Source organism: Phlebotomus argentipes, unplaced genomic scaffold (genome assembly GCF_947086385.1).
Source record: "Phlebotomus argentipes unplaced genomic scaffold, Phlebotomus argentipes genome assembly contig_58, whole genome shotgun sequence".
Taxonomy (NCBI): domain Eukaryota; kingdom Metazoa; phylum Arthropoda; class Insecta; order Diptera; family Psychodidae; genus Phlebotomus; species Phlebotomus argentipes.
Genome location: NW_026776189.1, coordinates 158995 through 186283, shown reverse-complemented (window position 1 = coordinate 186283; position 27289 = coordinate 158995). Strand labels below are relative to the sequence as shown.

Genomic DNA, 27289 nt, shown 5'->3' with positions numbered 1-27289 from the left:
ATATTCTCTATTAATGGAGAAGGCTGTGTCGCCTCAATGGGAATAATTAATTAACCTCTTTAACGTTAGAAAATTGTACAGTGCGAAATGAACCCAAACACATCATCACCTATTTGAAATTCCGAATGAAAAAAATAATAAATCTCTTAATTGTCATATTGCAATTGAATTTCGTCAATGTTTCATGACTTTATATGTTAAGAAGCTTTAGTGAATGAAAATTGTGTTGCCCCGAGATGAACAATACAATAAACACACCGGGTCCTGCGTGTGACTTACTACTACTGACCCACGGTGTAAAATAATCCAGTTACGCGCTCCTTATTAATAACAACACCAGCAGCCGTCATCTTGGCTCTCCTTAGCTGACTGATTAACAGCCATTAATCCAGCAAGGGAGGGGGAGGGAGGGAGGAGGGGAGGCCCAACGCGCTCTGGTGCCAAACTATGTTGTATTTGGCCGCGCCTTATCGATTGATCGATCAGTCTTCTGCCAACCAACCAACAGGGAGGGGAGGGTGTGATCCAACTGTAAATCATCACTACAAAGTGAAATTAATTTCTATGTTGGGGCCGCCATATATGATAGATACAAATGCCCCCGTAGCTTTTATAGTGATAAAAAGGAAAAATCTATCGTGTGCTTTTCCACGCCGATTTATGTAAATGTATATTTCAAAATTTCATGAAAATTTCCACAAATATATTTAAAAAGGCGCCCTATCCTGCTTAATTCCAGGGATAAAGCGTCTTTGGAGGATTCGTTGAGGAAGTTCCAAGTGCAGATCAAGGAATTGAGGGAGCAGGATTCCTTCTCGAAGGCGCAACGAGCACGAGACTTGACAGATCAGGTGGTGTTCGAGAGGACGCAAGCGGACATTGAGATCCGGCGTCTCAAGGATGAGCTGGAGCGGCAGCACGAGCGCGTGCGGGAGATTCAGAGTGAGATGGCGCGGCGCATCTCAGATGAGCGCACCAATGCCGAGCGTCGCTACAATTACCAGGTGGATCAGCTCGGTGGGGATTTGACGTGTCAGTGGGAGCAGGCGTCCAAGTTGCAGCTGGAGTTGGAGCGCCAGAAGCGCCTGGAGGTCGATCAGAAGCGCGACTTGATGCAGAAAGTGGCGCAAATTGAGGAGCTCCGTGCGGAGATCAAGAGCAAGACGGCTGCCTGGCTGTCGGACGTGGCGCAGATGAATGCGGAGAAGCAGAGTTTGGAGCAGGAGATCACGTCCGTGAGGATGCAGTTGGAGCGCGCGGAGAGGCAAGGAAAGGTGGAGTCGTCGCGCCTCAATGCGGAAGTGAATTCGCTGCGGCAGCGCCTCGATCGATCGGACGGCGACCTCTTGCACGCCCGGCGTGAGAATCTCCGACTGTGCGACCAAATTTCGGCACTGGAGAAGGAGGTTAGCAGCAGCCAAGTGGTTTCTGCGGCATTTCTGCGAATCTCTCTGACTCGCTTTTCTCTTGCACCCTTTGCAGATTACACTCGGAGAAATTGGACGCGAGCCACGGCCCAAGGAGATGACGAAAATCATCACGGACATGGAAGCAAAGCACGGTATGTTGGTTCATACTTCCATTGATGGTTGTCCTTTTTCCCCGCGGAAAAGTGGTTGACATTCAATTGACAGCACTCAGAGAAAATATTGAAATCTTCCCCAATCGAAAACTGATTACGCAGAGCGGCATTCGTAGACAGACTTCGGGATTTGCTGTAGTTTTCTGCCGAAATTGACATAATCAATGGTCTGCCCACTTGCATGCTTTCCTCTGCTTTATGTGTGTCACGCTGAGAAAACTGTATGACAATAATTGGCAGGAATTTCTACCCTTTCACCCTTATTAGAGTAAGTTTTCCGAGAGAGCATATTTTATTAGGACACACGAACGATTTTACATGATTATTGGATTAAATATAAGATAATCGTATGCGATTTTCTACGAAGATTTACATTGACTTAAGGATAATAATCCTGATTTTAAAATCCAGGTTGTATTTATATAAATTATTGGAAACTTAATTTAGGCTTAATACATTCCATTCAAGCTTAATAGCTATATAAGTTATATTAGGATTCTTTGGGATTCCTTGGGATTCTTGAGATTCATTAGGATTCCTTTGGATTAAAGATTAAAATATGGTTGGTCGAGTTGGCGCCGCCCAGCTGGCCATAAGCGTTCGCGAGAATTTGATCACTAATATGTATAGTTCATATTTTATGCCACAACACATTGACTTAAACGGGTTTTCCATGTTGAATCTTCACTATCAGTCCAGCTTTCAGTGCAAATTTCACACGAGCTTACACTCGAGCTTTCACTCCAGCTCTCACTTGAGCTTCTGCTTAAGCATTTATTATAGTGGTAATTGTGGTACTCATCTCTGAGTTCTGCACAAGAACTACACTGAAGTGCATCTCTTATTTTGCATTCAACAGAAAATCTACATTTCGAACATGCAAAAATAAAATATCTCATAATATCTGACTCTTCGATGAATTTGTATGAAAAACAAAATTGTAAATTTCTTATATACGAATTAGAACTTGATTTATAGAAAATCATGTTGTAGAAATTCAAACTAAACACATAATCGCAATAATTGACACAATCTTCGCAGTTTGCAATTCGACGTTTGTGACAATTTGGTTTGGTGAATATAAACATTTTCTCGAATCTGTTCAATACATAATCAAAGATAAATTCCTCGTTTAATTTACACTGAAATTTCTTCATGATGGACGTCAAGATATTACCATTTGCCGCTAAAGTCATGGCATTAAGCACTTCGATGAGAACAGCAAAAGCCAACTTATTGAACATTTCTTCGGCAATTAGCATTTCTTCTTTCAAGAAATACAAAATCTGACAGAAATAAATATTTCGCTCAATTGTAAAGTCACATTTTTCTTCGTTGTGTTGCAAAATGAATGGCGAAAAATCGACATTTTGGTCATTTTCACAAATAATCTTGAAAAATTCGAAAGGAATTTTCTCCAGGCCTTCACCTTTTGCATATGAATTTGCGAGTTTTTTCAAATCACAACCGGAATGTGTGATTATTTTTGGGTAATACGTTAAAATTGCATTGAAAAAATTCTCACTTTTAGACGTCCAACAATAGTGGACAAAAGATTTGCCATCAAATGTTTCTTCACGATTCAATTTGATGTCTTGAAATAGTAAAAAGAAACAATCAATATTGGCTTTAAACAGGAAGGAAAATGTTACATGTTCTTCTGTTGCTCTATTCAATTTATCAAAGAAAAACATGATTTTCTCGAAGAAATTCGTGATTTTCTTGTGTTTGTGCAGAATTTTTAATATGTTAACTACAAAGTATCTCACTTCTCGTGCACAATTAAATTCATCAAGAGATTCCATCAAAAAATCCGAACACATGAAAATGAGAAATATGTCAAAATTGGAAAATGCTTGCGAATTTTCCAATACACAATTAATCTTTTCTGCTATTTCTGTGGCAATTGTGCATTGTCGGCTTTTAAACACTGGAAATAACCACTCTTTAGCATCCTTATATTGCTCATCCGGTTTATATTCTTCATCACATTGGCCATCATAGAAGATTTCGTACGGCTTACTGATGAAATCTTCATTTAGCCATGCATAAATTTCGTCAAATCTTTGCTCAGTTCGAAGTCCTCTTGTGAAGAGTAATTCTTGAAAATAAATATGAAAAACAAATTTACTGCAGAACGCAGACTCTTTCAGATTGAAAAGTAAGACATTTGCAACATTTTTACTATACTTTTCCTCCAATAATTTCACCGCGCATTGAATAATATTTTCGTCTACAAAATATCTACTGTTGAAAAAGTATTTCAGAAACATCAGAATTTCTCGCTCGTTGTTAATTTTATTTACGAATAATTTTATGAGATTGTTAATATATTTACAATCAACATAATTATTACTGAAATCTTTTGAGAAACGAACAAAAAAAATATGTAATAGAAAACAGCAATATTTAATGTCGTCAAAAAATTCATTTGACAAATTTTCAAGTTTGTTCAGCACTGAAAATTTCACAAATCTTCGAATAATTGAATGGAAATTGGTGTTCTTTTTGAGAAATATTTGTCCTTTATACTTTTTTTCCTTTAATTTCACCATTTCCACAATGTTTTCCGCCATTACTTCGGCGGCAAAATATTCAGAAAAAGATCGATGAATGAAGAAAAAAAATCCATTTTCATCTCTTTTAAGGAAACCTCGAGCCAAAAGCTCCGTTTCGTTGAACTTTGGCTTTTCACAGTGAATTTCATTGTCTAATTTCAAATCTGTCACAGCAAAATAGAAGTGAATTTGTTTGAATTTCTTCAACTTTTCTGCTTTTTTAGTCATTGCAATATTTGACGTTTCATTGTTAAACTTGTCAAATGTCAAATTACAAATTTCCGTGTACAATTCCCAAATATTATACAATTTTCCATTTTCAATGCTCAATCTTGACTGTTTCAAAAGATCGATGAACATTTTCAAAAGCATCGGAACTTCCAAGTATAAATTGTAGTCTAATTCGTAATTAATTTCCTTAAGGACATCAGGAATTGAGGTGTCGTCAGCATAAGTTTTTTTAATGTATTGTGCAATAAAATTCTCAGTTTGTTCACAACTGAGTTTATCAATTTGAAACCCAATAAAATTGAGTTGTCTTACAGAGTCGAGACAATTTTTTCGCGTTGCCAAAAATATTCTTATTCCCATTTTTTTCATTTCCATAATCAATTTCAGCACAAATTCACTGTAAGTCGGATGAATTTCGTCGAAACCGTCGAAGAAGAAAATCATCGGAACATCTTTTGACTGTTTTAAGTAGAGTTTGAGCAATTTCTTGCACATATTTCGATTTTGATCTTCTTTGCAATCTAAAAGATGATCAAAAAAGAATTTCTCAGTTTTTTCTTTATTTTCACTCCCAACATTGAGGTTGTTTGTGATTTTGTTCAAGAAAATGACACAAATCCAAAAGTGTGGATTTTCGGCCTTTAATCTTTGCGCCAATTCAATCATCGTCGACGTTTTTCCCATTCCAAAGTCACCATAGAGAAGAATATTGTAGGAAAATGTTAGAAAATATTCTTCAACTTCATGTAAAGTTTCAAACTCACTTTCAGCGTCAAATCTCTTATATTGTCTGTGTTTTTCTTTGAGAAAAAATCTGCGAATGTAATATTCTTGTTTCGGTAATTCACTGCCAAAACTCAATTTACCTTTCGAGAGAAATTCTTCGAATAAGTCGACAATGAATTCTTTGGAATCTTGATTTCCTTCTTCAAAAATGATCGATTTGATTTTCAAAAGTTTCACCGAATATCCTTGAATAGAAATGTTTTGGTCAAAAAATGCTTCGATGCACGATTTTTTCAACTCATTAAATTTAGTCTTTCTTATCTTAATCTCACTTTTCATCTCACCGAATTTTGACTTTTCTGCAATCACGTAAACTTTCTTTTCGTAAGCAAGAATTTTTGAATTTATCCTTTGAGTGTCAATGAAAATTACAAGTTTAATTCTCTCCAACTTGAGATAATCGTCGAGCTTTTCTCGCACTTGCGAGAGTGGCACGAGATAAATTTTCGTTTCGGTGGTTTTTAATGCGTGAAAAATCTTCAAAATTGTCAATTTTGCATTTTTTTCACACTCAAATATTCTCTTTCCTTCCAATTTTTCGCGTAAATTATTGAGAATTCCGTCCTTAAATTGTACTGGAAAATCAAATTTAGAGCAAAAAGAAGAACTTTTTGTCATCAATTCGGCTTCTAATTTCGAGTTGTCCACGATTTTGGCAAGATTTTTTGGACATATATATTTTCTTAACGATCTTTTGCTTTTTTGTTTTCTGTGTGTCTCGATATTTTCTGGACTGAATATCTTTATAAAATTTAGAATATTTTCCCTGAGAATTCCGGGTAAGAAAGTTGAATAATTCAGGAAAATTTCATTGCATAATTTGTCATTTGTCATCTTCAAATCATCCGGCAAATTTGATAAAATAATTGTTTTTCTCAACAATTCATTGAAATCTTCCGGAACATTTAGGCGATCGCGGTATTTTGAAATTTCAGTTTTATCTTCCTTGAGAACATTGAAAACATAAGTGATATATTCATCAACATCTTCGTGAATTTTGGCTTTGTTTTGCCTTTCTGTGTTTGATTCGATTATTTGATTATTCATCGCTAGTATAAAACGTGTTTCGTATCCTTCGAAATCTTCTCGAAGTTTGGTCTGAAATTCTGACTTTGAAAATGCGTCGACGAATTGCTGGAAATTCAATCTGTCCCATAATTTCTTGTTCTTCGCTTTTTCCCTGTTCGGCTGCAGGAAGTTGTCAACAGTCATGAAGTCTTTCGTGTCACTGTGTTTGGCCTGAATGAAGTACACGAATTTACGATCGCGAAAACTAACAATAATGTCGTCGAATTTATCGAATCCCGACACTTCGTATCCGAGTTTAAATTCCGGAAAATTCAGGACGAAAACCTGAAGGCAAATGAAGAGGAAGATTTCCTGCTGGAATTCCATTCCGTGTTCCGAAGTTGGAAATGATTTGTGGCTCGATTTACGGCTTTCCTCAGTTGTTGACACTGTTTCTCCTTTCGTTTCTTCAAGAAACATTTGTTTTTCTGGATTGTTTGCTTGTGACGAAGAAGCGCCTGAAGTTAAAATAATAATTCCAGTAATTAATAAAATTAATCAAGAAATTGTTATTCCTTTTTTACCTGACATTTTTTTACGATCTTGCGACATTTTTCTTGGATTTACTTCTTCTCAGAAATGTATTTGCGCAAGTTCTTATCGATTTTCGGATGTAGAGCGATTTATCAACTTCTTATCGTTGGTTTATTGTCGGATATTTGACTATTCACATTACTGATTAATCAGTGATTTTTCTTCTTATATAAACTTTGTAAATTGGCTAATTTTTTATTGTTCACTTTGCGAAATATTTTAGAATAATTAAATTTGCATTTTTCTCACTTTTTTAAAGAGATTTTTTAATCACACAAAGCTGTAAATCTGTCCAAATATTCCGCACAACTGACTTTCCTCTACGTTTTTCGCCCTTTTATAGATGAGTTTCACACACACAAATGATATCTTATCAGGTTGTCTTCATATCAATCAGTCGCACGCGATTTTATTTGACAATTTTTCGCCGAATTTTACCTGTGATAAATTTGCTAATCAAACAATGGGGCATTTTTTCTTATTCAAAGAATTGTCTGTTAGCGCATTAAAAGAAATTTGCCTTCAAGTGTTTCCTCCTAAGCTTGAACCCTTAATTATACACATCGAACGTATTATCTTCACTCTTTATTACCCATTTATTTTTCGTGATGTATTTGTAAAGAAATTTCACCAGAAGTGCAAGACAAAAAAATGCTTTTAAGCATGCAAGATGCACTTCAAGAGGACATGATAAGCGAACGATTATGGTCAGCTGGGCGCCGCCAAATCGCAATGTGGCCAACTCGAGTAACCTTGTTTTAATCGGACAATTTTCAAACCGCCATAACTCAGGTTCTATGGCAGTGACAAAAAAGTATAACCCCATTTTGGAAACGTCTCAAACTCATCTATTAAAGTATCGAAAAATTGCTTTCAAAATAGAATAACCTTGGAATAAAATTATTGACTTCAAAATTTTAAAAATATTATTATTGACAATAGCGTCTCTGGCGGTGGTCTGATTACATTCTGCTGTTCTAAACAGTCTTAGAGTTCTGCAAGAGCTTTCCAACGAGTCCTAAACCATAATGATCGAATAAATAGAACCGAAGTTATAGCGTATTTGATATGAAAACTTTGAACCGTCATAACTCTAGTTCTATTGCATTCACAAAAAACTATAACCTATTTTTAGAGACGTCTTGACATGGGCTATAACATATTAAAATCTCATTAAATTGCATGAAAGATTTGCCGAGATACAGGCGTTCAAAGTTTTTTTTTATGTGGCGGCATTCGTTATGACGTCATAAACTCTTTGTGTATACAGCCTACTTAAGGACGCCGAGACATATTTTATGGCGAAGAGATGATCAAAATCAGTTGGTAAACAGCGGAGATATGGGCCGGTAAAAGTGTGAACTTTGACCCCCCATATTTCCGCTCCCAAAACATCAAGCCCTACAAGTAGGGTATCGTTGGAAAGGTATTGACCTCAGCTACAACATACTAAAATTTAAAGAAAATTTATACTGGACTTTTCGAGTTGTTTAGTTTGAAATTTTTGAAAATCATTTTTTTTAACTTTTGCGCCTCTAGCGGTGGTCCTACCAAGTTATGTTGTTTAGGTGGGAGATGGCATTTTACGAGACCTTTCCAATGAATACAATATCATTGCGATCGGTTAATTAGAAGCGGAGTTATAGCCGTTTTAAATTTTGAAATTTGGCCCCTAATATCTCGGGTCTGGAAGGTCCTAGGTCCTTAAGTGGTGGTTCGTTGGAAAGGTCTTGAGGTCAGCTATAACATACTCAAATCTGAGGCCGATTCATGCCATAGGGGCTGAAAAATTGAGGAATGTATATTTTGGGGGTGGTAAAAATGGCGGACGGAGGGGTGGGGGGTTGGATTTGACAAAATAATCTTCATTACCACTGTATACTATGAACCTTTGGTGAAAACTGCATGTCGATATCTCTTACCGTTTAGGCTCCACAAGCTCGTTTGTCACGACAGACAGACGGACGGACGGACGGACGGACGGATGGACGGACAGAAGGACGAAAGGACGGTCGGTCGGGCGTAACACGAACAAAGTGCCTCTCGAATTCGTCAAATTTCTTCTTAATATGCCTTCCTTCCAACTTTTTAGGCGATTTTGGGGAAGGGAGGTTGTGAGTGATTACATGTAGAGCTGGGACTTGGAGTTCCAGCTCTAAAATTTTATTTGTATTTTAATATTACCTACAGTTTTCTCAGCTGCTCTTAATTTGTTTCATTCTATTGATTTCTCTGAGTGTTCTTCTTGTGCTTATGATTTCCTTGGCTTTCATCCGCATTGATTTTGGTGATATTTTTGCGGGATGGGCAAAGATATAAAGGACATTGCGATGGGGAAAGCAATATTGAGCGCAATTCTAAGTTTATCCATGAGCTTCTTCTGCTTTTATCCATCCATCCATTTTTAAAAGCCTCTGCCTAGTGCCAAATTATAGTGAAGAAAAAAAAACATGCGATGATTTCCAAAATTAAACAATTTCTCTTTCCGGCCGTGCTTTCCAGCAAACACCGTCTCCGAACTGGAAGGAATGATTCATGATCAGAGACAGCTCATGGAAAAACTGACTTCCGAGTGCAAAAGCTTAACGCAAAAATTAGAGGACACTTCATTGAAACATAAGTAACATTTTCTTTATTTTCTATTACCAATTTTTACTACTCAAGTGACTGGCTTTTTTCCTTCTCTTTGTGTCTTGGATTTTTAGCTTAAGGCAAGGGGGAGATATTGTGATCTGAAGGTGGTGTACAGGAAAGTCTTTAAAAATGATGGTGTGAAAAATATGTATTTATGAAATTTTATTTCCAAATTTTCTTTGTTCATCAATTTCCGCATTTTTTCAAATCTATTTACATATGAAAAAATTCAGTGCTTTTCTAGACTATGGAATTAATTCAAGACATTTATTTTTGGCGTCGATATTCGCAAAACTTTCATTTATTAGCAGAATCATTTGATTAAAAAATAAGAGTTCAAAATGTACTTAAATCGAGGGAGAAATATATCTTTCTGACTCTGTCAAGGGGCCAAAAATGTAACAGATATTTCACATAGTTTTTCGTGAAAGTTTCAGGAAATTTGTGTAAAGATTTTTTGGCACATAATCTCCCCCTTGACGACTGGTATTTTTATTTTTAATCTTCTCTATGTCTTGATTTTTGGCTTTTTTGGTGCATGCGAGAGAATTGTGATGCTGCTTCCTTTGGTCTCTCTAATTCTTGGTTTTTGGTTTGCCTTCTTAGGGCGCGACTGGCGGCCAAAAAGCGTGTCCGATTCTCAGACTTTGAGACCAATCCACCGAATCTCTGGCCCGTTGTTAAGCGCAGAACAACGGCTCGAAGTGCCTGTAGATCAGCCGATTGGATCTCACCGGAGAGACAATGAAGATGACTCTCGGCCCTTGGCATTCAACAGCGGCCAAGGGATTATTGTTCCCAATGGACAAAGCGACGAGCCAATTGCCAAAACGCCCCTTAAGGTTGATGTGAGCATTAAAGTAATACCGAAACCAAAAACCAAGAAGATTCGACCACCAAAAGATTGCGAAGAATGAGTAGTTAGTCACATTTCTTTATCTTTTTCTCTATTTTTTTTCTCTCTCTCTACATTTTAAACATTTATTTGTAACACAAACTGTTTCTGGGTATAGAAATGACACACAGATCTTGAGACAGACTAACAGGGAGCTGATGGAGCGCCTGAGGCAGATCTGGGCGAGTTACAAGGATATGAATCCGCTCTATAGGAACGGAAATGGTCCCACACAGTCTAGTAGTGACTCGGAGGCGCTGAATTATGCGGAGAAGGTAAAAGAGTGGCAAATTCTAAGAGGTGCCCCTTTCTCTTTTATGCTTCCAGGGAGGAGATATCAGCTCTACAAGCAAATGTAGAATATCTAACCACAAGAATAATGACTAAGAATAGCGATTTTGCAAATATCCCAAACACTGATCACGTTGATATTGTCAATCCCACCGAAGAGATCTTTAACGAAGGTATTTCTCTCCGTCATTTCGCGATCACTCTATAGAGATCCACTGCTGAACATCATGATTTCATGGGTTGCCTGGCAAAGACCACAAAGAGACATGGAAGGCAATTTCATTTTGCTTCAAATGTAACTGTAGGCTCACAAGATCATCCCTTCACTGGCTTCAGTTGAGCTGCATTCATTCATGAGCCCCACACTCTCAAATGCCCCCCCCCCCCCCCCACCCCCATGCCCGGCCAATTGACTGGGAACTGCAGCTGAGCCGAAGCGTAGCTAAATTAGACCGCTTTTCTAATCACCTCTCTTTGTTCTTTTCCCCGGAAATATGCTCTGATTCTCCTCCTGTTTCTTTTCCATCATACACAGCCCAGTACGTGCAGGATGCAAGTGACGCCCAGGCAGGAGAGTACCAGGTCAGAGATAGCAGCGCAGCCGATGTCGTCTCCCCCACTGGCGGCTCAGCCTCCCCAGAGCGAAGCTACACCAAGCAGCAAGAGTACGCCGGAGTGTCCGTGGAGCCCGGGCGAATGGGGTACAGCTCCCCGCCACGCGGAGACAGCAAGCGCCCCAGCGAGCGAATGGAGGTGGAGAAGAGTCGGAACACCCCAACACTCTCCCGCTCGGGAAGCCGACAGAGCGTCCTCGAGAGTCGAACCGAGGCGGCAGCCAGGAGCGGCGCCTCACGCGACGGAAGTCGCGCCCGAAGAGACGATCCGGCGGCTGAAGGAGGAAATGAGGAGAGAGCTGGAAGAGTGGAACCGCAGCAGTACGATGGAGCGGGTGAACTGGGACAGTTTGGCGGCACGCCGGCAGCAATGGAGTACGCCAGTGGGGGAGATTATCAGGCGCTTGGAGGGGAAGTCGCAGGAGATACTTTCGAGCCTCAATACGATGCAGCCGCCTATGGACAGGCTCAATATGAACAGTACGATGCCCAACAGTATGTGTCGCAGCCGGACTATGGTGTGCAGTACGGGGATCAGCAGTACCACCAACAGGACTATGATCCCAGTCAGTATGTGCAGTACAGCGGAGACGGGTACGATCAGCAGCAGCCCGGCGTCACGTTCGCAGAGGCCCCCGTCGTGTACGGGGGCGGAGCAGCGACAGCAGGAGCCGACGTGCAGCAACAGCAACAACAGCAGCAGCAAGTCTACGCAGAACCGGCTAAGGGCGCTGCAAATGTGGGGAACGCAGATGCCAGACAGCAGCCAGCAGCAGGCAAACTATTGCCAGAACAGCCTGCCGCGCCAGTGGCCTCATCTGCAGCGACAAGAAGCCCCGGCGGAGTATCCAATGGCGCAAAGTTCGCAAAGCGATAGTCTGACGTGTCACATGCCCGACGACGGCTTCCGGATCAGTATTAGTAGCCCGAGTTTGTTCGATTGCAGCACCTCAAGTTCTAGTCCGTCGCACTCGCCCATGCCCACAGTGCAGCAGAGGCAGTAACAAGCTAGTGTTGTAGCACAAATCTTAAATAAAGGCCGCGCTTTGATGAAATGGAAAACACCATAATTTCGATCTCTCTGAGAGAAATCCTTTTTTTCTTGGAGAGAGAGGAGAGAGAGGTTGTTTTGATTTTTCCTCCCCCCCCCCCGCTCAAGCTCAACGAACTGGTTTTTTTAACTTACACATAATATTTCGCATGTATTTCCCCCCCCCTCTGACTATTATATTTTTCATTGCTTCCTCGTCGGAACAAATTTGTTATTATTATACATTGTTTCAGTTGTACACCGCACGATATTATATATTGACGACTTTTTTCTGAGCATTCTTCGGATCTTTATTAACCACGAAACACTCAAACACAGACGAAATATTTATCAGATTGACTTTGTATTAGTATTATTCAGTCGTTTGTAAATTCTTTCTTTTTTTGCTAATGGATAAATGCCTTATAGGCCATTGATAAAAACTTTTTCCTTCCTTCCGAGAGATCAAAGTGCATTCGACGAGATTTGATTTCGGGACCTCTGCATCGCCAGGCGAACGCGCTACCAACTGCGCTATGAGGCCGCCATGGAAAGAGATAAATAATTCGCATTCTTAACTCCTCTATGGCTAATTAAAAAAACATTCTTACAGTTTGCTGAACACGAAGCGTAAAGTTGCAGTGTGGGAGTAAGAACTCTTTCCATGGCGGCTTCATAGTGCAGTTGGTAGCGCGTTCGCCTGGCGATGCAGAGGTCCCGAAATCAAGTCTCGTCGAATGCATTTGATCTCTCGGAAGGAAGGAAAAAGTTTTTATCAATGGTCAAAGGCCAAAAAAAGTTGCTGTTGATTTTCCAACTGAGAAAAAAGCGTAGTTCAGTAGAAATGTTTGGCAAAAAATAACAGTTATTATATGTAAAGGCATTCAAGTAAGTGCTGAGTTTGTATTTCATCCTGGCCTTATATTCACCGAAAACAATAGGATAGGATAGGGGGAGGGGGAGGGGAGGGAGGTACCACCACCACACACACATCACACATCACTGTCAAAGAGCAGAATGAATGTTACATTGATGAATAAAAAACAACATATCATAAACATTGGAAGAGAAAGGCAAAAAAAAAGAGATACATAAAAGTTATATGAATGATAACGTTTGATAACAATAGAAGAAAATGCATTTTGAATAATTACAAAAATGGATAAAAGAGCGGGGGGGGGAAGGCCCGACCAGCACATATATACATAAATAATAAAGGAATAAGAAAAGAAATGAGATGATAATATAATAGATTAATAACGGAAATAAGTTAACAGAGAGAGGTCTATTTAGAGTAAAAAAAGAGCACAACTCAGTTGAAGGGGGGGGGGATTAAATTACACCAGTGGCCCCACGGGGCTTTTTGTGCATAGACTGACAGGACCAATAAGTGAATGCACCTCGATAAATTCCTCAGACTCATGTTCTCTGCAATAGAATGAATATTGGACAAAAAGGTCGTGTGAATAGTAGTGCGCTTGGATCTATTGAAAAATAAAAGTACTACACACCTATTATCTGGAAATTTACTCGAGCCAAAGGAGAAAAAAATCTCTTAATTGTGATAGGATTGAAGAAAAATTTGATGAAAGAGTTCCTCTCCTCTCTAACTAAGTCGGATGGATAAGAGAGATATTGTGGGGGAGGGGTGTCTTGAGAACGGGGCGGACTGGACTGTGACTGCTGTATCAAGGATATCTAGTAAGTAAAATTGTGTAAAATCTACAAGTTTTAGAATATATTCAAGGAATGGAACAGATGAAGGAAAGTTAAAGGATGAAAGAGGAGGAAATAGTAGGAGAAAATTGGTGGTGGAAGGGTTGAGAGAGAGAGAGAGAAAAGGAGAGATACAAAGAGCTCACAGAGCCCTGGGGGGGGGGTGTCTGAAATAAGTCCCACTCGTCCCACTAAAAACTTAATTGGGTGCCCCCCCCCCCCCCACACACACACAAAGCACTCTAAAACTAATCTATTCTATTCTTTCCTCTTTCCATCGTCAAGTTAATTACGAAAGCGATCCTTTCACTGAAAAAGTTTCTTTAAAATCCGGAGTAGGTTTATTTCCGCCTTAAATGGTTTACAGCCTTTCGTGGAGACTCTCGTGAACATCGGGACGCGCGCTGATGAGTGGGGGAAAACGCGGCTTTACGCGATTTGTGGGTCGTCGGCCCTTATCGTGATGATGCCCTGCGCCTCCTGATATCCGTGGCGCTGCCGCATGTAGAGGCCGCGCGCAGCCGACCAGCACTGCAGCACGAAGACATTGTTGTACAGGCACATGCCGAACAGCAGCCCGCCAAAGCCCAGGATTTGCAGCGCGTGGAATTGCTGCCAGCCCACAGCCAGCGCCACAAGCCAAATTACCAGCGTGCGCACGGAGTCCAGCACCATCCTGGTGGTAGCGGAGATCTCCTTTGTCACGCTGATGCCGGCGAAGTTGAAGAAGGCGATGGAGATCACGGTGCCGGCGATGGCGAACACGAGCTGCCAATTGTTGCGAATCTGGATCAGTGCGTCAACGAAGTCCTCGAGTGTGCCGCGTGCATTGTTGTTGAATGGCGGACCCACGTGGATGTAGTAGAAGGGGATCAGTAATGTGCCGAGCACGGAGAAGCCGAAGAATCCCTCCCAGCCGACCGCCTGCAGTGCCGGAATATCCAGGCCGGCCACGAAGCGCTCCTCGTATACCATCTGGACGGACGTGATGATCTGCGCCAGGATGATCAGCAAATCACCTGCAAGTGGAAGAGATATGTTAAGGTCAGGATAATCGGGAAAAACACCTGCGGTGTTCGTGAATATAGAAATCAGGATTTCATTTAACTATATAGATGCGATCGTGAAGTTGAATTGGGTCGTGAAGTCTTCCGGGCGAGGAGCACCTGTGAAGGCAAAGCGTGTGGACCTTGGCCAGACTCACCTGTAATGACGTTGTTCCGGGAATGCGCGATTCCGCCGTCGTTGGCGATGAAGTCCGACACGCCGACGATGGCGAGACCGATGATGACAAAGACAATGCCCGTCCACTCGCGCCCCTTGAGCACGCGATTGAGGAAGGCCACACTGAGGATACCCACGAAGATGATCACGGAACCCCTGAACATTTGGAAGCTGGATGCGTAGGTGAGATTGAGCCCAATGTACATGATAGACGTGGCGATCATGTCACACATGGCGGGCACGAAGAGAATAAAAGGATTGAAGTCCCTGTTGCCCTTCGTGAGCTCGTGTGTGTCTTCAGAGCCGTCGCGGCGCCGCCTGAGGTTGTAGTAGAGCATCTTAAAGGCCAGTAAACACAGCATCTCGCCCAGGAACATGGCGCACGCCTGTACAAAGGGATGCGAGAACGCCCTCACGTTCCCGTCCGCGCCCTGTGACTCTAGATTGTCCGCCCATCTAAAATGCGTCAGGGAGAGAGACAAAGCACTTAATTTTGGAGGCTTCATTGGCTGTATTCTGGCCACTCACTTCGTGCTGAGCGTGTTTATGGATCCCGTGACCACCATTGTGACGGCCAGAATGAGTTGATACTTTGACCAGGCCATTTGAGCAGGAGGAAACGCTGAATCGTGGACTTTTCACAGTGAAAAACACAAAGAAAACTGACGACGATCGGCTTGTTTACGGACTAATGGCCTTATCAGCTGACTTTTAGCACTGCAGTGCTAAAAGTGCATCACTCTGTATCACAGTGTCAAATTGGTATAACAGCGTGTGAGTTTTGGAACAAAGACAGTGTTTTTTCTCATTTTTATAGGGAAATTGTGCTGAAATCTCGCAATATTTTCTCTAAAACTATTCAATAAACATTCTTCTTGGGGAAAATGGTGAGAAATGTTGAAATTATTTGCTATAATACAGCAAATTGATTGTGTGTTTTGCTGTGTTTACCTTTTCACAGGGGAGACGCAAGAGATTCATCGATAAAAACAATTCCGTGACCTTTCACGTGGTGAATCGCAGTCAACAGGATCCACTGATTGCCGATGATAGTGCCCCACAGCATGTCCTGGTGCAGGCGACGCCGGCAAAGGAGAAAGTGAGCCCCCTTTGAAAGTGAGGTTATGTCTCTGTTTACAACACGTGTATTTCTTCCTCTTGGCAGCGCAAGGAGGAGCAAACTAAGTACGGAATCTACTTCGACGATGACTACGACTACCTGCAGCACCTGCGCCCCCGATCGGAGGTCGTGTGGGAGTGCCTGGAGGTGAGTTTTTTCTCCCTCTACTTCTGGTAGAACTTGGCCAGATTGTACTTGTCATAGCGCGGATGTTTTTGCGTCACGCAACGGAAATAGATTATCTCCGCGATGAGTGCCAGTGTGGCTAGGAAGTAGCCCAAGCCCAGTGCCACAAAGGCCGCTGTCATCTTCTTCAAATTCACAATTGCACCCTCGGGTGGCGGCTCGACGCTGAACGCGAACTCCTCGATGCTGTCGCTCAGCCACTTCCTCACCAGTCCCATCTCCGTAACACGATGCACATACTTGTCCGTAGCCACTCTGAGCGGAGAGTTCTTCTGCATGCCCAGCGCGATGGGCATGTGAATGACACACTCGCGCATGATGTGCATGATCTGCTGGTCGTCCTCTTGATTGCGTGCGGCGCGCAACTTCTTCAGCATGTGCTCGTTCTCGTAGAAGGCATATGCGCCCTGTGCCACCTTATCCACCGCCTCGTCGGCACTGTTGATGTCCTCCAGGCGCTCACCGATGAGCTGACTGGTGTCGTCCAGTGATGTGAGAAAGAACTTCTTGGTCTCCGTGCCCCAGGCGCCGCAGCCCATTTTGCTGTTGGCCAGCTGCTCCATGCTGTCGATCGTCAACCTGTAAAGGAAGAGAGCGTCGTTGAATTGGGCCCAAATTCAAGGTTTTTTTTTGTCTTATTTGACACCATTTGAGTCATTTCCTGCCTCAAATTCAATGGTCTTCTTTGACACCTTAATTTTATGGCATAACTCTGATTCTAACGACCTGATATTGTTGATTTTGGGCTCTTTGGAAAGCTCCTATTGAGCATCATAAGTCTTCTGAACATTAGAAATTTGTCAAACCACCACAAGAGGTGCTGGAAGTCTTTAAATATAGATTGGCTCAAGTCATTGGAATCTGCTCAACTCACCTGGCAACGGGATTGGCCAGGATGGCCGTCATGCTAGCCTTGTAGGCCACGACAAGAAGGATGCAGTAGATGTAGTACCAGCCGGTGAGCAGTCTGATGGCCCAGGCGCGCGGAAGCCGCGGCAGGGAGACAAGCAGAAGCATGCTGTACGTGTAGAGGATGCAATTGGAGAAGTCATCAAAGATATCCTTGGATCTGCGTGGCTCTGTCACTTTGGGCGGATTCTCAGGCGCTTCCTGCTCCACACGCGTCGTCCAGAAGACCAGATTCTGCACGCGGAAATGCTTTTGGGTGTGGTGTGGTGTCATCTTGTGGTGAATGTAGACATAGAAGGTGGAGAGGAGGAAGAAGATGAGTCCGACGGCGAGCAGTGACACACACACACCGATCCACATCTCCGGACTGAAGGGCAGAATCAGTGTCTTCCAGGAGTTGTCCGAGAGGATTTCGGGCGTGAGGAAGGTCCAGCACTCAGTGTCGTACGGAATGCTGAGATCCATCAGCCCCAGATGGTAGCGCGTGTAGTGGAAATCGCCGAGCGCAAAGTCAGATCTGCCGGACACGATTTCCCCCAGCAAACCGCTGAATGTGCCGTTGAGCTGGAAGCGCCCCCACTTCTCGGTGTCGGGATTCGGCGACTGGTAGAAGGAGACGCGGAAGTTGAGCGCCTGTGCCAGAGCTTTCACCATCTGCACTTCCACGCCGGAGAAGATTTCTGTGGTGACTTAAGATTTTTTAGCTAAGAGGTCGATTTAAAGTTAAACTCAAGGAAAAATATCTTCACATTAGCCAATATTCTTTTAACTTGCCTGTAGCGTCTGAGCCATTGGTGCGCACCGTGACGGCGGGAACGTGATCGAGAAGCGCTGCCTGGAGGATCTGACCTTTGAGATCTCTAGTCTTGTCCTCGAAGAGCTTCTCACGGTGGCGAAACTTGCCGTCCTGCCAGAAGTCCACTCTCTTGGCCACGAAAACCTCCTTCAGGGGCGGTGGAAAGGGCACAGTTGTGAGCTCAAACCAGGGACTCGAGGAATTGCCGCCACTGTGTCGCTTGTGCGTGTGCAGCTGCCGGACGAAGATCACATTAATGATTTTCTTCCAGATGCTCTGCATGCGTGCGGTGAAGAGGCGATAGTCGTGCAGCAGCACGTACTTCGCCTTGCTGTGCAACAATCGATGTCGATCGCCGAAGCGCAGGAAGCGCTCCACTTGAATACCATTGGCCAGATAGATCACGAAGGCGCCACAATTGGCCTTCCTGATCTCCTGCAGCATCCGGACAGTGCGATAGTTGGGCGAGAGGAGATCTTCGGAGTCACTGATCAGCACGAGGAAGATGGGATAATCCTCCACACCACTCTCGAATAGCTTCTCACGCAAGAGTTCATAGTACTGGCGATCTGTGATGAAGGCGAAACATATTCCAGGATCGAGTTTTGAGATGATACTTGTCGTTAAGACATCCAAATCGCGATGGAGATTGAAATTCTCGAGGATTTTCTCCGTGAGAGGCAGCGAAAAGTCACAGCTAATGAGCAGCAGTGCAAGAGAAAAGATGACTTTCATGTCTGAGGACTGGCAATTGACTGGGAGAAGACCTACTCCGTATTCTGCTCCGGATTTTGAGGGTGGAAAGTGAAAAGAAACCTTTATTGAAAGGGGTTGTCAATCTTGAAATATTTTTCCCCTTTACAGCATAATAAGCGAATAATCAAGGCTGGCTTATGAGTGAGCTGGGCAACAAAAACAACTCGAAATATGGCCAACTCAATTTATAATTTAATAACTCATAACCGCCTTAAATCGGTTCGTAATCAACTTCAGTTGATACTTCATACAATGGGCTGGTAAAAGTGTGACCTTTCCACCTTTCATATCTCAACTTCTAAATAATCAATCTTTATAAATCAGGGTTCGTTGGAAAGGTTTCAATCTTGTACAACTTAATGCGATTCACGGAAAATGATAGAATTCATTTCGAGACACTTTAAATTTTGACGCAAACTCAACTCAATTGAGATCTATATATATATATATATTAGGATACTCAGCATTGAAAATTAATTTCTCTACTCTTCACTGCCAATTGTACAGAATTCGTCCTGATAATGGGCCTCTGGCTTCGATGTTGTGTGTTCCACTAACCTTTTTGCATGCAAATCATGTCGATTAATAATTAATATTCCGCCCTTTTCGCAGGACTCGCGTCTTCAACTGCCGAGCTCCGTGTTCCCGTCGACCGTCGAGGAGGAGGAGGGCATGCTGAACAAGGCCGCACCTGTCTTCGGGCCTCAGCCTCACTTGGATCCCGACATCGTGGCCGCGCTGGACGATGACTTTGACTACGAGAATCCCGCCAATGAGCTGGAGGACGACTTCATGGATAAGGCGCTGGCTGAGGGTAGTGAAGATGATGAGGAAGAGTGGGAAGATGAGGAGGAGGAGGATGAGTTTGAAGTTGAGGAGGATGACGAAATCGAAGAGCTTGAGCAGTTCAAGAAGCATAAATTTGGCGGCGTCGAGACAAAGTCGCGCTTCACAGAGTACTCAATCTCCAGCAGTGTGATGCGGAGGAATGAGCAACTCACGCTCCTGGATGATCGCTTCGAGAAGTTCATGGCGAACTACGATGAGTCGGAGATTGGCGCGCTGGATTGCGAGGATCTGGAGGAGGGTGACTTCAACTACACCAATGACATGCTGATTCAGCTGGCGACGAAGGGCAAGCTGGACAAGTATGAGACGTACGACAAGGCGTGGGACAAGGAGCGCATCCGGAAGATGCAGGAAGAGGTCTCGGACGAAGAGATGGTGGAGATTGAAGTGGAGGACGATGAGAAGCCCAAGATTGACTGCGAAAGCATTCTCACGGTCACTTCTGCACAGACGCACAAGCCCAGACTGATTGAGAGCGCCAGGAGGAGCAAGAAGATCGAGATTGGCAGCAGAGGTATTCCCAAGAATGTCCTGGATGGCGAAAAGGGACTCACAGTGGACAAAGTCAACAAGTTCAACAGCAAAAATCTCAGGTGAGCTTAAGAAAATTGTCCTGAGAACACTTTTCCGGTGGAGAAATGCCAGAAGAAATTGTTGGATTAGGATTCAGAAATAGCAAAGCCTTAAAAACAGATTCAATTGCTGATTCAAGGACATAGACAAACCAATTGAAAACTCTTTGCAACAAGCTCTTAATATGATTTTTTAAATCGGCCCTTATCGGTCTTTTGTCTTCGGTAAAATCATTGTCCTTAAAAAAAATTGAAAGATTATTTTTTCAAGCTCTTCTATGGCAAACCCAACAATATTTCAGTGAATTCTGATTTGATTTTATCCACAAAATCCGCTTCTTTCAAGTGGAAAATTCTAATTTCTAACCAACGACAGCAATCCATTTTTCCCAATGATTTTCTCCATATTTTGCGTCACTCTGATTTTTGCAAGTCATTTCAATCTCGAATTATTGATTCGATTGCAGGGAAGATTCTTCCGCCATGTCGGTGTGCGAGAGCGTGCGATCCACACTGAGTGTCCTGTCTATTCGGCCGAAGGATGAGAGTCGGGAAGAGAAGAGGGAGCGTAAGAGGCTGCTGAAGGAGTATCGTGCCGAGCGGCGCATCGAGCGCAAGGCCAATGAGCAGGCGTTTAAGGAGGAGAAGTTGCGTCAGGATCGCCAACGTGCCAACACAGTGACAAAGACGCTCGTGTAAAGTTTCCTGTCCGCCTTTTAATTCCTCACAATGTGCAACTATAAAGGTTGGTCTGTTGAAGGTGAATAAAATCCTGATGGCCGGCATCTCTCTTTGCGCCCTCTAATTCGCATCCGCGGGCTTCGGACGGTGCGTGTCCACGGCATCGATGGGCAGCTTGATGTGCTCCACTTTGCAGCCGTATGCGACGGGCGTCAGCTTGATGACGGTGTGAAGAGGCACTTGCAAGTAGGGAAGTTCATCTGCCGACGGAAAGAGACAGAGAGAGAGAGAGAGAGAGAGAGAAAAGGAGGTGAGTTTTCTGTAAGCTATGTAAGTGAAAGATTTATCAATGAATAAGCAGAAAAGTGTGCAGAAAGTGTTCGCTAAAAAATATATATTTCTTATGCGTTTTTCCTTCACATTTTCTGTGTAAATTTCCTTATATTAAATTGCTAAAATCGTGCACAATGTCTTAGGAAAATAGACAAAATTATATTTCGCTTAATTTTTCATGCACAAAAATTGATAACAAGTTTATTTTCCATGTCAAATTACAATAATAAACAGTGCAACTAATTTGATTGTCAACAATTACAATACTGAAACAAAATAAACGTGAGTTTTTCTCAAATATCAGCATTGTTTGTTGTGTTCACGAAATATTAATGAAACGGAATGTTTTATAGTCTTTAACTGTTTGTTCTCTTAACTCAATAATCAATGGAAAATTACATTCAATAGAATATAGAAAAAAAAACAGAAACATATGAGTGAGGATAATTAATGAAAATACTCTGAGAACCAATTATCATGAGAGAAAAGCTCATTTAGTGTTAATAGAAAGAAAAATAATTAAACCATTTCATGTGAGAATATTCTTTACGAAACGAGAGTTAAGAACTCAATATTAATTACAGCAAAAAGGAGAATTCTATTATGTCATTTAACTTCATTAATATTATACGAAGGAATTTTCCTTTCGATTCTCCAATTATTGGAATTGTTTCGTATTCATAGAGTTTAGAGAGACATTGTGAAAAAAAGGGGAAGAGAAATCGTCTAAAGTAATAAATGATTTCAAGTTTAAGCATATTTCCCCGGCACTCTCCTATTCAGTTCATGTTTGCCGTCAACATGTTTACACCCAGAGATATTACTCTGATTTCCACTACTTTGACATGTCAAATAAACTTGTTGATCCACGGAGAGTTTCCATGAACTCAGTTTACAATAACAGAGATTTGCATCACTTGCACTTTATTGACGCAAACGGCGCACTTTCTGAAATACTGGCAAAATATTATCGCGTGTGGGTGAACTCACCTGATGTCTTGTCGAGGAAGTAGGCGAGCAGGCAGCGCAGCACAGCCTGGTGCGACACCACCAGCACATTACCCTGGCGCTCCAACTCCATGATCACGGGCTCCAGGCGCGCCACAAGATCCTCGTAGCTTTCGCCGCGCGGGTATCTGTACGCGTACTTGTTCTGGTCACGCGCCCGGAACTCCTCAGGGTACTTCTTATTGATCTCCTCGTAGCTCATCTCCTCGCAGATGCCCTGCAACACACAGCCGAGGCGGAAGAGAGACACATTTGATGAGGAAAAGCAATCTATTTCCGGTGTTCGTGATGTGTAAAATGATCTTTCTGTCTTGATTTGAAGCATTTTATGAGAATGATTGAACTAGAAATGCGCTGAAGAAGTTAAGAAAATTCTTCTGTGTTAAAATTCTCATGAAAAGAAGATTAAAAAGTTAAAAAATCGTTATTATTATACTGAATTTACCGTCATTTTAGATCTCATTAATCTAAAAGGTATGAAAAGTAATTGATAATTAGCTCACAATGTTATCAGTGAGGTGTCGCAGGAGATATTCGTGTGGAAATTTACCACAAAAATCCTCTTATAAACTACACTCTTATAAAATCGCGAATAAACGCATTTAAAATCCTCAAATGTATGAAATTATTGGAGTATTTTGAGAAGAAGACGAGATTAAACTAGTTACATGGTTTAAATAAGTTCATAAACCTAAGATTTGTGGGTAGAAATCACGTGATAAGATGCCAGATTAAGATAACTAATGATCTTCTGATAATATCTGCAAATATTGCGCTCAAAATCACACCAAACTAATCCATAAATGGCGTTAAATAAATGCTCACCGCGTCAATCTCATTGAGTGCCTTCCATCGCTCTTGCGGCGCTCGCACATCCGCGACGGTCTGAATGGTGCGCTTGAGCCATGACGTCCACACGCGCAGGCCATCGATCTGCTGGTCCTTGATGTAGTTCGCCAGCACTTTGGCGTACTGAATGCCGCGCGAGCTCAAGTCCGAATCGCCACCAATCAGGCCTCTGATGTTGTGGTCGCTTTCGCCGTGCTGGAAGAATGGAATTGTCAGAGTCATCATTCTCTCCGGAAGTGGCGGAAAAGTTGATTTATTTCTCTTGCTGGCAACACGCGAGTTTTGATCAATTATTCCTACGGTTTATTAAATTAGGTATGATGGATCTTCCCTCCTCTCCTTTCCTCCCCCCTTCTTTTCTATCTAATTTTTGCCTTCGCCTGATCTTGGGATTATTGATCGATCCTGACTTTGAAGAATCATCTTGATCCTTGGGGATTATTCGGAACTTGTGGTATATATTTTTCTAACTAAGTTTACATGCAGCAAGTCGCTCCTCAAAAGCACTTTTATCTCATCACAATCTTATTCCGGGACACTAGGAGTTAGAAGAGAACCTTTTTCATCATTTTTTTCCATCAATCAATACAATTGGGAGAAGAACTTTTATACTCTCTGCTGCTGCTCACAGCTCGTGTGAATTTCCACAGATATTACCACCCCCCCCCCTTTTGTTTTCATCAATCGATCCCAGCAGCATTATTCACACAAACTTTGGCCAATATTCTAGTGTATAGAGCAGCACGAGAGAAGATTTAATTAGGGGGCGGGCGGGCGCGCGCTTATTCATCATGTGCAATGTCGTCAGTCAGTCAATGCGGTGGCCCATTGCATTTTATCTTGCATTGGTGAGGTTGATCAATCCCTCTCTCTTCCCCTCCCCCAATCAAACTGAATTGAGCTCTCTTTTTCTCTTACTCTTTTGTATGTATAATAAAACCCACCCCTCCTCCTCTCTTTTGTGTTGAACAATATTTCCCGTTATTATCGGATATATATCTCTCTACTACTTTTTTCTTTTTCTTTTCTTATTTCACCCTCCCCCCCCTCCCTCTTTATATGTCTATTATCTCTTTTTCCATTTATGTAATATATTTTTTTTTATAATATTTTAAAGCATTTTTCTATTGTTATTTTTTTATATCTTCTATTTATTATTCTCTCTTTTTTTACCACCTCTCTTTTTTTCAATTATCTTTCCCATTCATTTTATTTCATTCATCAAATGTAACTGCTTTTTGTTCTTGGGCTTGATTGATAATATTTATGTTTTTACTTGTGTTTTTTTTTCGGTGAGTGTGGTGGTGGTGGTGGGTGGGTGGGTGGTGTTAATTCGGGACCGACCATGCACGGTACCGACGATATAAACAACAACCAACACAACTACTTCAACTTCAGCATTTGAATGAATATTTGGTCCCTTCTTTTGTTTTTTTTGCCAAGGGAAACACACATTTTTCCCTCCCCCTTTCACTGAGAACTGAACTAACTATTTTTTTTTCAGTTGGAAAATCAACCCCCCCCCCCTTGCGGCCTACACCACGCACACACAACTTCTTTTCTTTTTACTGCGTTGGAAGACCATTTAAATTAAAATTAATTATAGGCTTTTTTTCTTCCCCTTGCCGAGATCAAGTGCACTCGACGGGATTTGATCTCGGGACCTCTGCATCGCCAGGCGAACGCACTACTAACTGCACTATGAGGCCACTTAATATTATGGTAAAAACACAGCATTTGTCTAGCGAAAGTTGATAGAGATCATTTCTTTCTTCACCGCGCGTATCGTGTATTTTCCTTCTTGCTCCCACAGTGTCTGTCAATGAGTGGACTGAGTAAAACCGTGTGGTGAAGAAAATGATGACCTCTATCAATTTTCTTCGCCAGACAACTGCTGTGTTTTCACCATTATAGACAAACTGGAAATCTTTGGTGCTAAAAGTAATATAAGTAATATTTTCAGGATTCTAAGGGATCCTTCGAAAAGTACAATAAGACGCTAACTTTTGATAGTTTTATGCCTCACCAGCTGAATAGACGCCATCATGGCAAGAAGGTGTACAAGGAAGAGCGCGCGCGCGCGGGCGCAGGAAACTCACCCTGGTGAAGTAGATTGTTCGCGGCGTGATGTGAATGTTCATGAGATAGTAGACAATGCGCGATTGAATGTGTCCCTCGTGGCGATTGACGACGATTCGCTCGCCAGTGTTGAATATCTTCATGTACGACAGCACATTTTCCTCCACTTCATCAAGTGGCTGATACTTCTCCTGGTAATGTTCAATTCTAAGAAGAAAGTCTTTTAGTGCGGCCTCTGTGTTCATATTCTTATAGTCTGGACTGCTGATCTTCACCTCCTGCAATGCATCTGCAGTGAGATATAAACAGTTGCCTGTGTGACACACTTGCATGCGCTTTACCATGATATTCTGCTCAATGATGCGTGGATCATCGCAAATTGACTCGACGAAGAACAGCTTATAGCCCATCTTGTCCACCACGATGTTCCTTATCATCTTGCGGCGCTCCTTTGTGGAGTTCGTGGCGTCAAACACCTGCAAAAGCCGCACACGAAAATCGCGCTCAGTTTCATTTGGCATATTTATGACGGGTGGGGCGAAAGTCAGTTCAGAGTCTCTGGGGCTGGAATCCTCCGGCGTGATTACGTTATCTCACTCGCTCGCAGAGTTCTGCGCCGATTCGCAACTGCGGCGGCGGCGCAGAACTCACTTTGCTGCTATTTAAATGCTTCTTTTTGGCCACAATTTCGTCGTGAAATAGTACTTTTCACTCTTCAAAATACTTAACATGAATTAATCAAATTTTTTCGGTAGTTAATAAATGTCTGAACGTGAAATCAACGGTATTTTCTCACTAAGTTTTGAAAAATACAAAGAGAATCTGCGGAATCTATTGCAATTGTGAAGGAATTTAGCATGAAAGATTATTGCGAATAAAGCACGGCCGCGGAGGGAAGGCTGCGCAGACCTTTGGGGGGATTCCAGCCCCAAGAGACTTGAGACAAGAGGAGAAGAGATAAATTGTGAATGTTTGAGTACCGCAACTTCACCGCCAGAATTCAGCCACTTACAGACGTCTTCCAGGGCTTTAATGGCGCACGTCGTGCGGATGGCCATGGCCTCCTCGTTGTCCTGCCGGAAGAACTCGTGGCTCTTGTACGCCGTGGTGGCGTGGCGGCGGTACTCGCCCAAGTTGAACACTGTTGAATGGGAAGAAAAACAGCCCTTGAACTGAGCGGCTGACCTTGCGCGATAGCGCGCGATCTTGACGCGCGCGCGAGATCACGCTCTGGCGCTGTGCTTCCTTACCTTTCGTGTTGATCCCAATCCAGTTGAGATAGCGCGACAGCTTCTTGGCAATGTAGGTCTTGCCCCTGGCCGGCAGGCCCACCATGGCGATCACATGCGGGCTGTTCACGTAGTTGGCGCGCTCGCCATAGCCGAATGTCTCCTTGTTCAGGAACTTCCATCCCAGCGACTTGAGATCCATGGCGGAGGTGCTCAGGTTGGCTGCATAAGAGGAGAGTCTCGCGCTCTGTTCACCTGCGATGAAGCGCCACAGAAAGACAGACCATTAGAAATGCTAATTCGGACAACTAATGCGGCGCGAGATTATTGTTGCTCGGCCAGTTTTATCAGGAAGGTCGATTGGTGGCTGACAAGGAAATCACGGAGGCAATCGCAGCAAACAACACGCAGAACTCATGGGGCACAAAAATTGACCACAACACTGTGAGAAGGAGAGCGCCCTTTTGGGAGGTGGGGTGGGAAAAGCCAGTGGAAAATTACCCGGAAAGCACGTGTCACACACAATTCTCAGCTGACAATGCGTAGAATCGACTTCTCGCCGCGACGGAGCGCTCAAGTGGAGTTCTCCGTGGGAAAATCAGCAGGAAAATGTTTGTTATCAAAATGCCACATGCCCAGAAGAGGTGGTCTGACAATTTTTCCCCGACGAGCGAGATGCCGCGAGTGCGCCAGAGCGAGACGGCGTCACTGAGCCGCCCGTCTGGATGCGTGCGAGAGCGAGACAACCACACACACACA

General features: G+C 42.7%; 5 protein-coding genes across 6 annotated transcripts in view; 1 reads left to right on the top strand and 4 right to left on the bottom strand.

Annotated features, from left to right (window-relative positions):
• LOC132264394 (uncharacterized) overlaps positions 1–21136 on the top strand; it is a 22372-nt gene extending 1236 nt beyond the window's left edge. Inside the window, exons 3-13 of the mRNA XM_059764591.1 lie at positions 740–1406; positions 1483–1561; positions 9262–9379; positions 10616–10752; positions 11115–12069; positions 14461–14814; positions 15138–15486; positions 16125–16262; positions 16329–16430; positions 19543–20372; positions 20819–21136. Coding sequence (XP_059620574.1) covers positions 740–1406; positions 1483–1561; positions 9262–9379; positions 10616–10752; positions 11115–12069; positions 14461–14814; positions 15138–15486; positions 16125–16262; positions 16329–16430; positions 19543–20372; positions 20819–21050 — 3961 coding nt within the window. The 3' untranslated portion in view covers positions 21051–21136. The remainder of the gene's footprint in view (positions 1–739; positions 1407–1482; positions 1562–9261; positions 9380–10615; positions 10753–11114; positions 12070–14460; positions 14815–15137; positions 15487–16124; positions 16263–16328; positions 16431–19542; positions 20373–20818) is intronic.
• On the bottom strand, positions 14264–16050 carry LOC132264384 (solute carrier family 35 member F6). The gene is made up of 3 exons (XM_059764577.1): positions 15692–16050; positions 15144–15619; positions 14264–14958 (listed from the first exon to the last, which is right to left on the bottom strand). Exons 1-3 carry the CDS (start codon positions 15766–15768, stop codon positions 14369–14371), a joined length of 1143 nt encoding a protein of 380 aa, XP_059620560.1. The 5' UTR covers positions 15769–16050; the 3' UTR covers positions 14264–14368.
• Positions 17201–18121, bottom strand: LOC132264386 (probable glutamate receptor). Its single transcript, XM_059764579.1, has one exon. It carries the CDS (start codon positions 18030–18032, stop codon positions 17340–17342), a length of 693 nt encoding a protein of 230 aa, XP_059620562.1. The 5' UTR covers positions 18033–18121; the 3' UTR covers positions 17201–17339.
• Positions 18073–18936, bottom strand: LOC132264385 (uncharacterized). The gene has a single exon (XM_059764578.1). The coding sequence runs from the start codon at positions 18907–18909 to the stop codon at positions 18124–18126; it is 786 nt and encodes a 261-aa protein (XP_059620561.1). The 5' UTR covers positions 18910–18936; the 3' UTR covers positions 18073–18123.
• On the bottom strand, positions 21048–27289 carry LOC132264383 (6-phosphofructo-2-kinase/fructose-2,6-bisphosphatase). 2 transcript variants are annotated; one of them, XM_059764576.1, is made up of 8 exons: positions 27032–27275; positions 26552–26785; positions 26282–26442; positions 25643–25777; positions 25322–25579; positions 23199–23417; positions 22356–22590; positions 21048–21292 (listed from the first exon to the last, which is right to left on the bottom strand). In XM_059764576.1, exons 2-8 carry the CDS (start codon positions 26730–26732, stop codon positions 21153–21155), a joined length of 1329 nt encoding a protein of 442 aa, XP_059620559.1. In that variant the 5' UTR covers positions 26733–26785; positions 27032–27275; the 3' UTR covers positions 21048–21152. The 2 variants fall into 2 exon arrangements, with proteins under 2 accessions (XP_059620559.1, XP_059620558.1); XM_059764575.1 differs by having other exon boundaries at positions 25322–25777; positions 27032–27289.

Bases quoted from the DNA above. Each gene is read 5' to 3' on its own strand.
- LOC132264384 (XM_059764577.1), bottom strand. From the start codon at position 15,768: ATGGCCTGGTCAAAGTATCAACTCATTCTGGCCGTCACAATGGTGGTC. The intron at 15,620-15,691 runs GTGAGTGGCCAG...GACGCATTTTAG, and splicing joins ATAAACACGCTCAGCACGAA to ATGGGCGGACAATCTAGAGT. The intron at 14,959-15,143 runs GTGAGTCTGGCC...TTCCACTTGCAG, and splicing joins CCGGAACAACGTCATTACAG to GTGATTTGCTGATCATCCTG.
- LOC132264386 (XM_059764579.1), bottom strand. From the start codon at position 18,032: ATGGTGAAAGCTCTGGCACAGGCGCTCAACTTCCGCGTCTCCTTCTAC.
- LOC132264385 (XM_059764578.1), bottom strand. From the start codon at position 18,909: ATGAAAGTCATCTTTTCTCTTGCACTGCTGCTCATTAGCTGTGACTTT.
- LOC132264383 (XM_059764575.1), bottom strand. From the start codon at position 26,732: ATGGATCTCAAGTCGCTGGGATGGAAGTTCCTGAACAAGGAGACATTC. The intron at 25,778-26,281 runs GTACTCAAACAT...CGGCTTTTGCAG, and splicing joins ATTCTGGCGGTGAAGTTGCG to GTGTTTGACGCCACGAACTC. The intron at 23,418-25,321 runs GTGAGTTTCCTG...CCATTCTTCCAG, and splicing joins GAACAATCTACTTCACCAGG to CACGGCGAAAGCGACCACAA.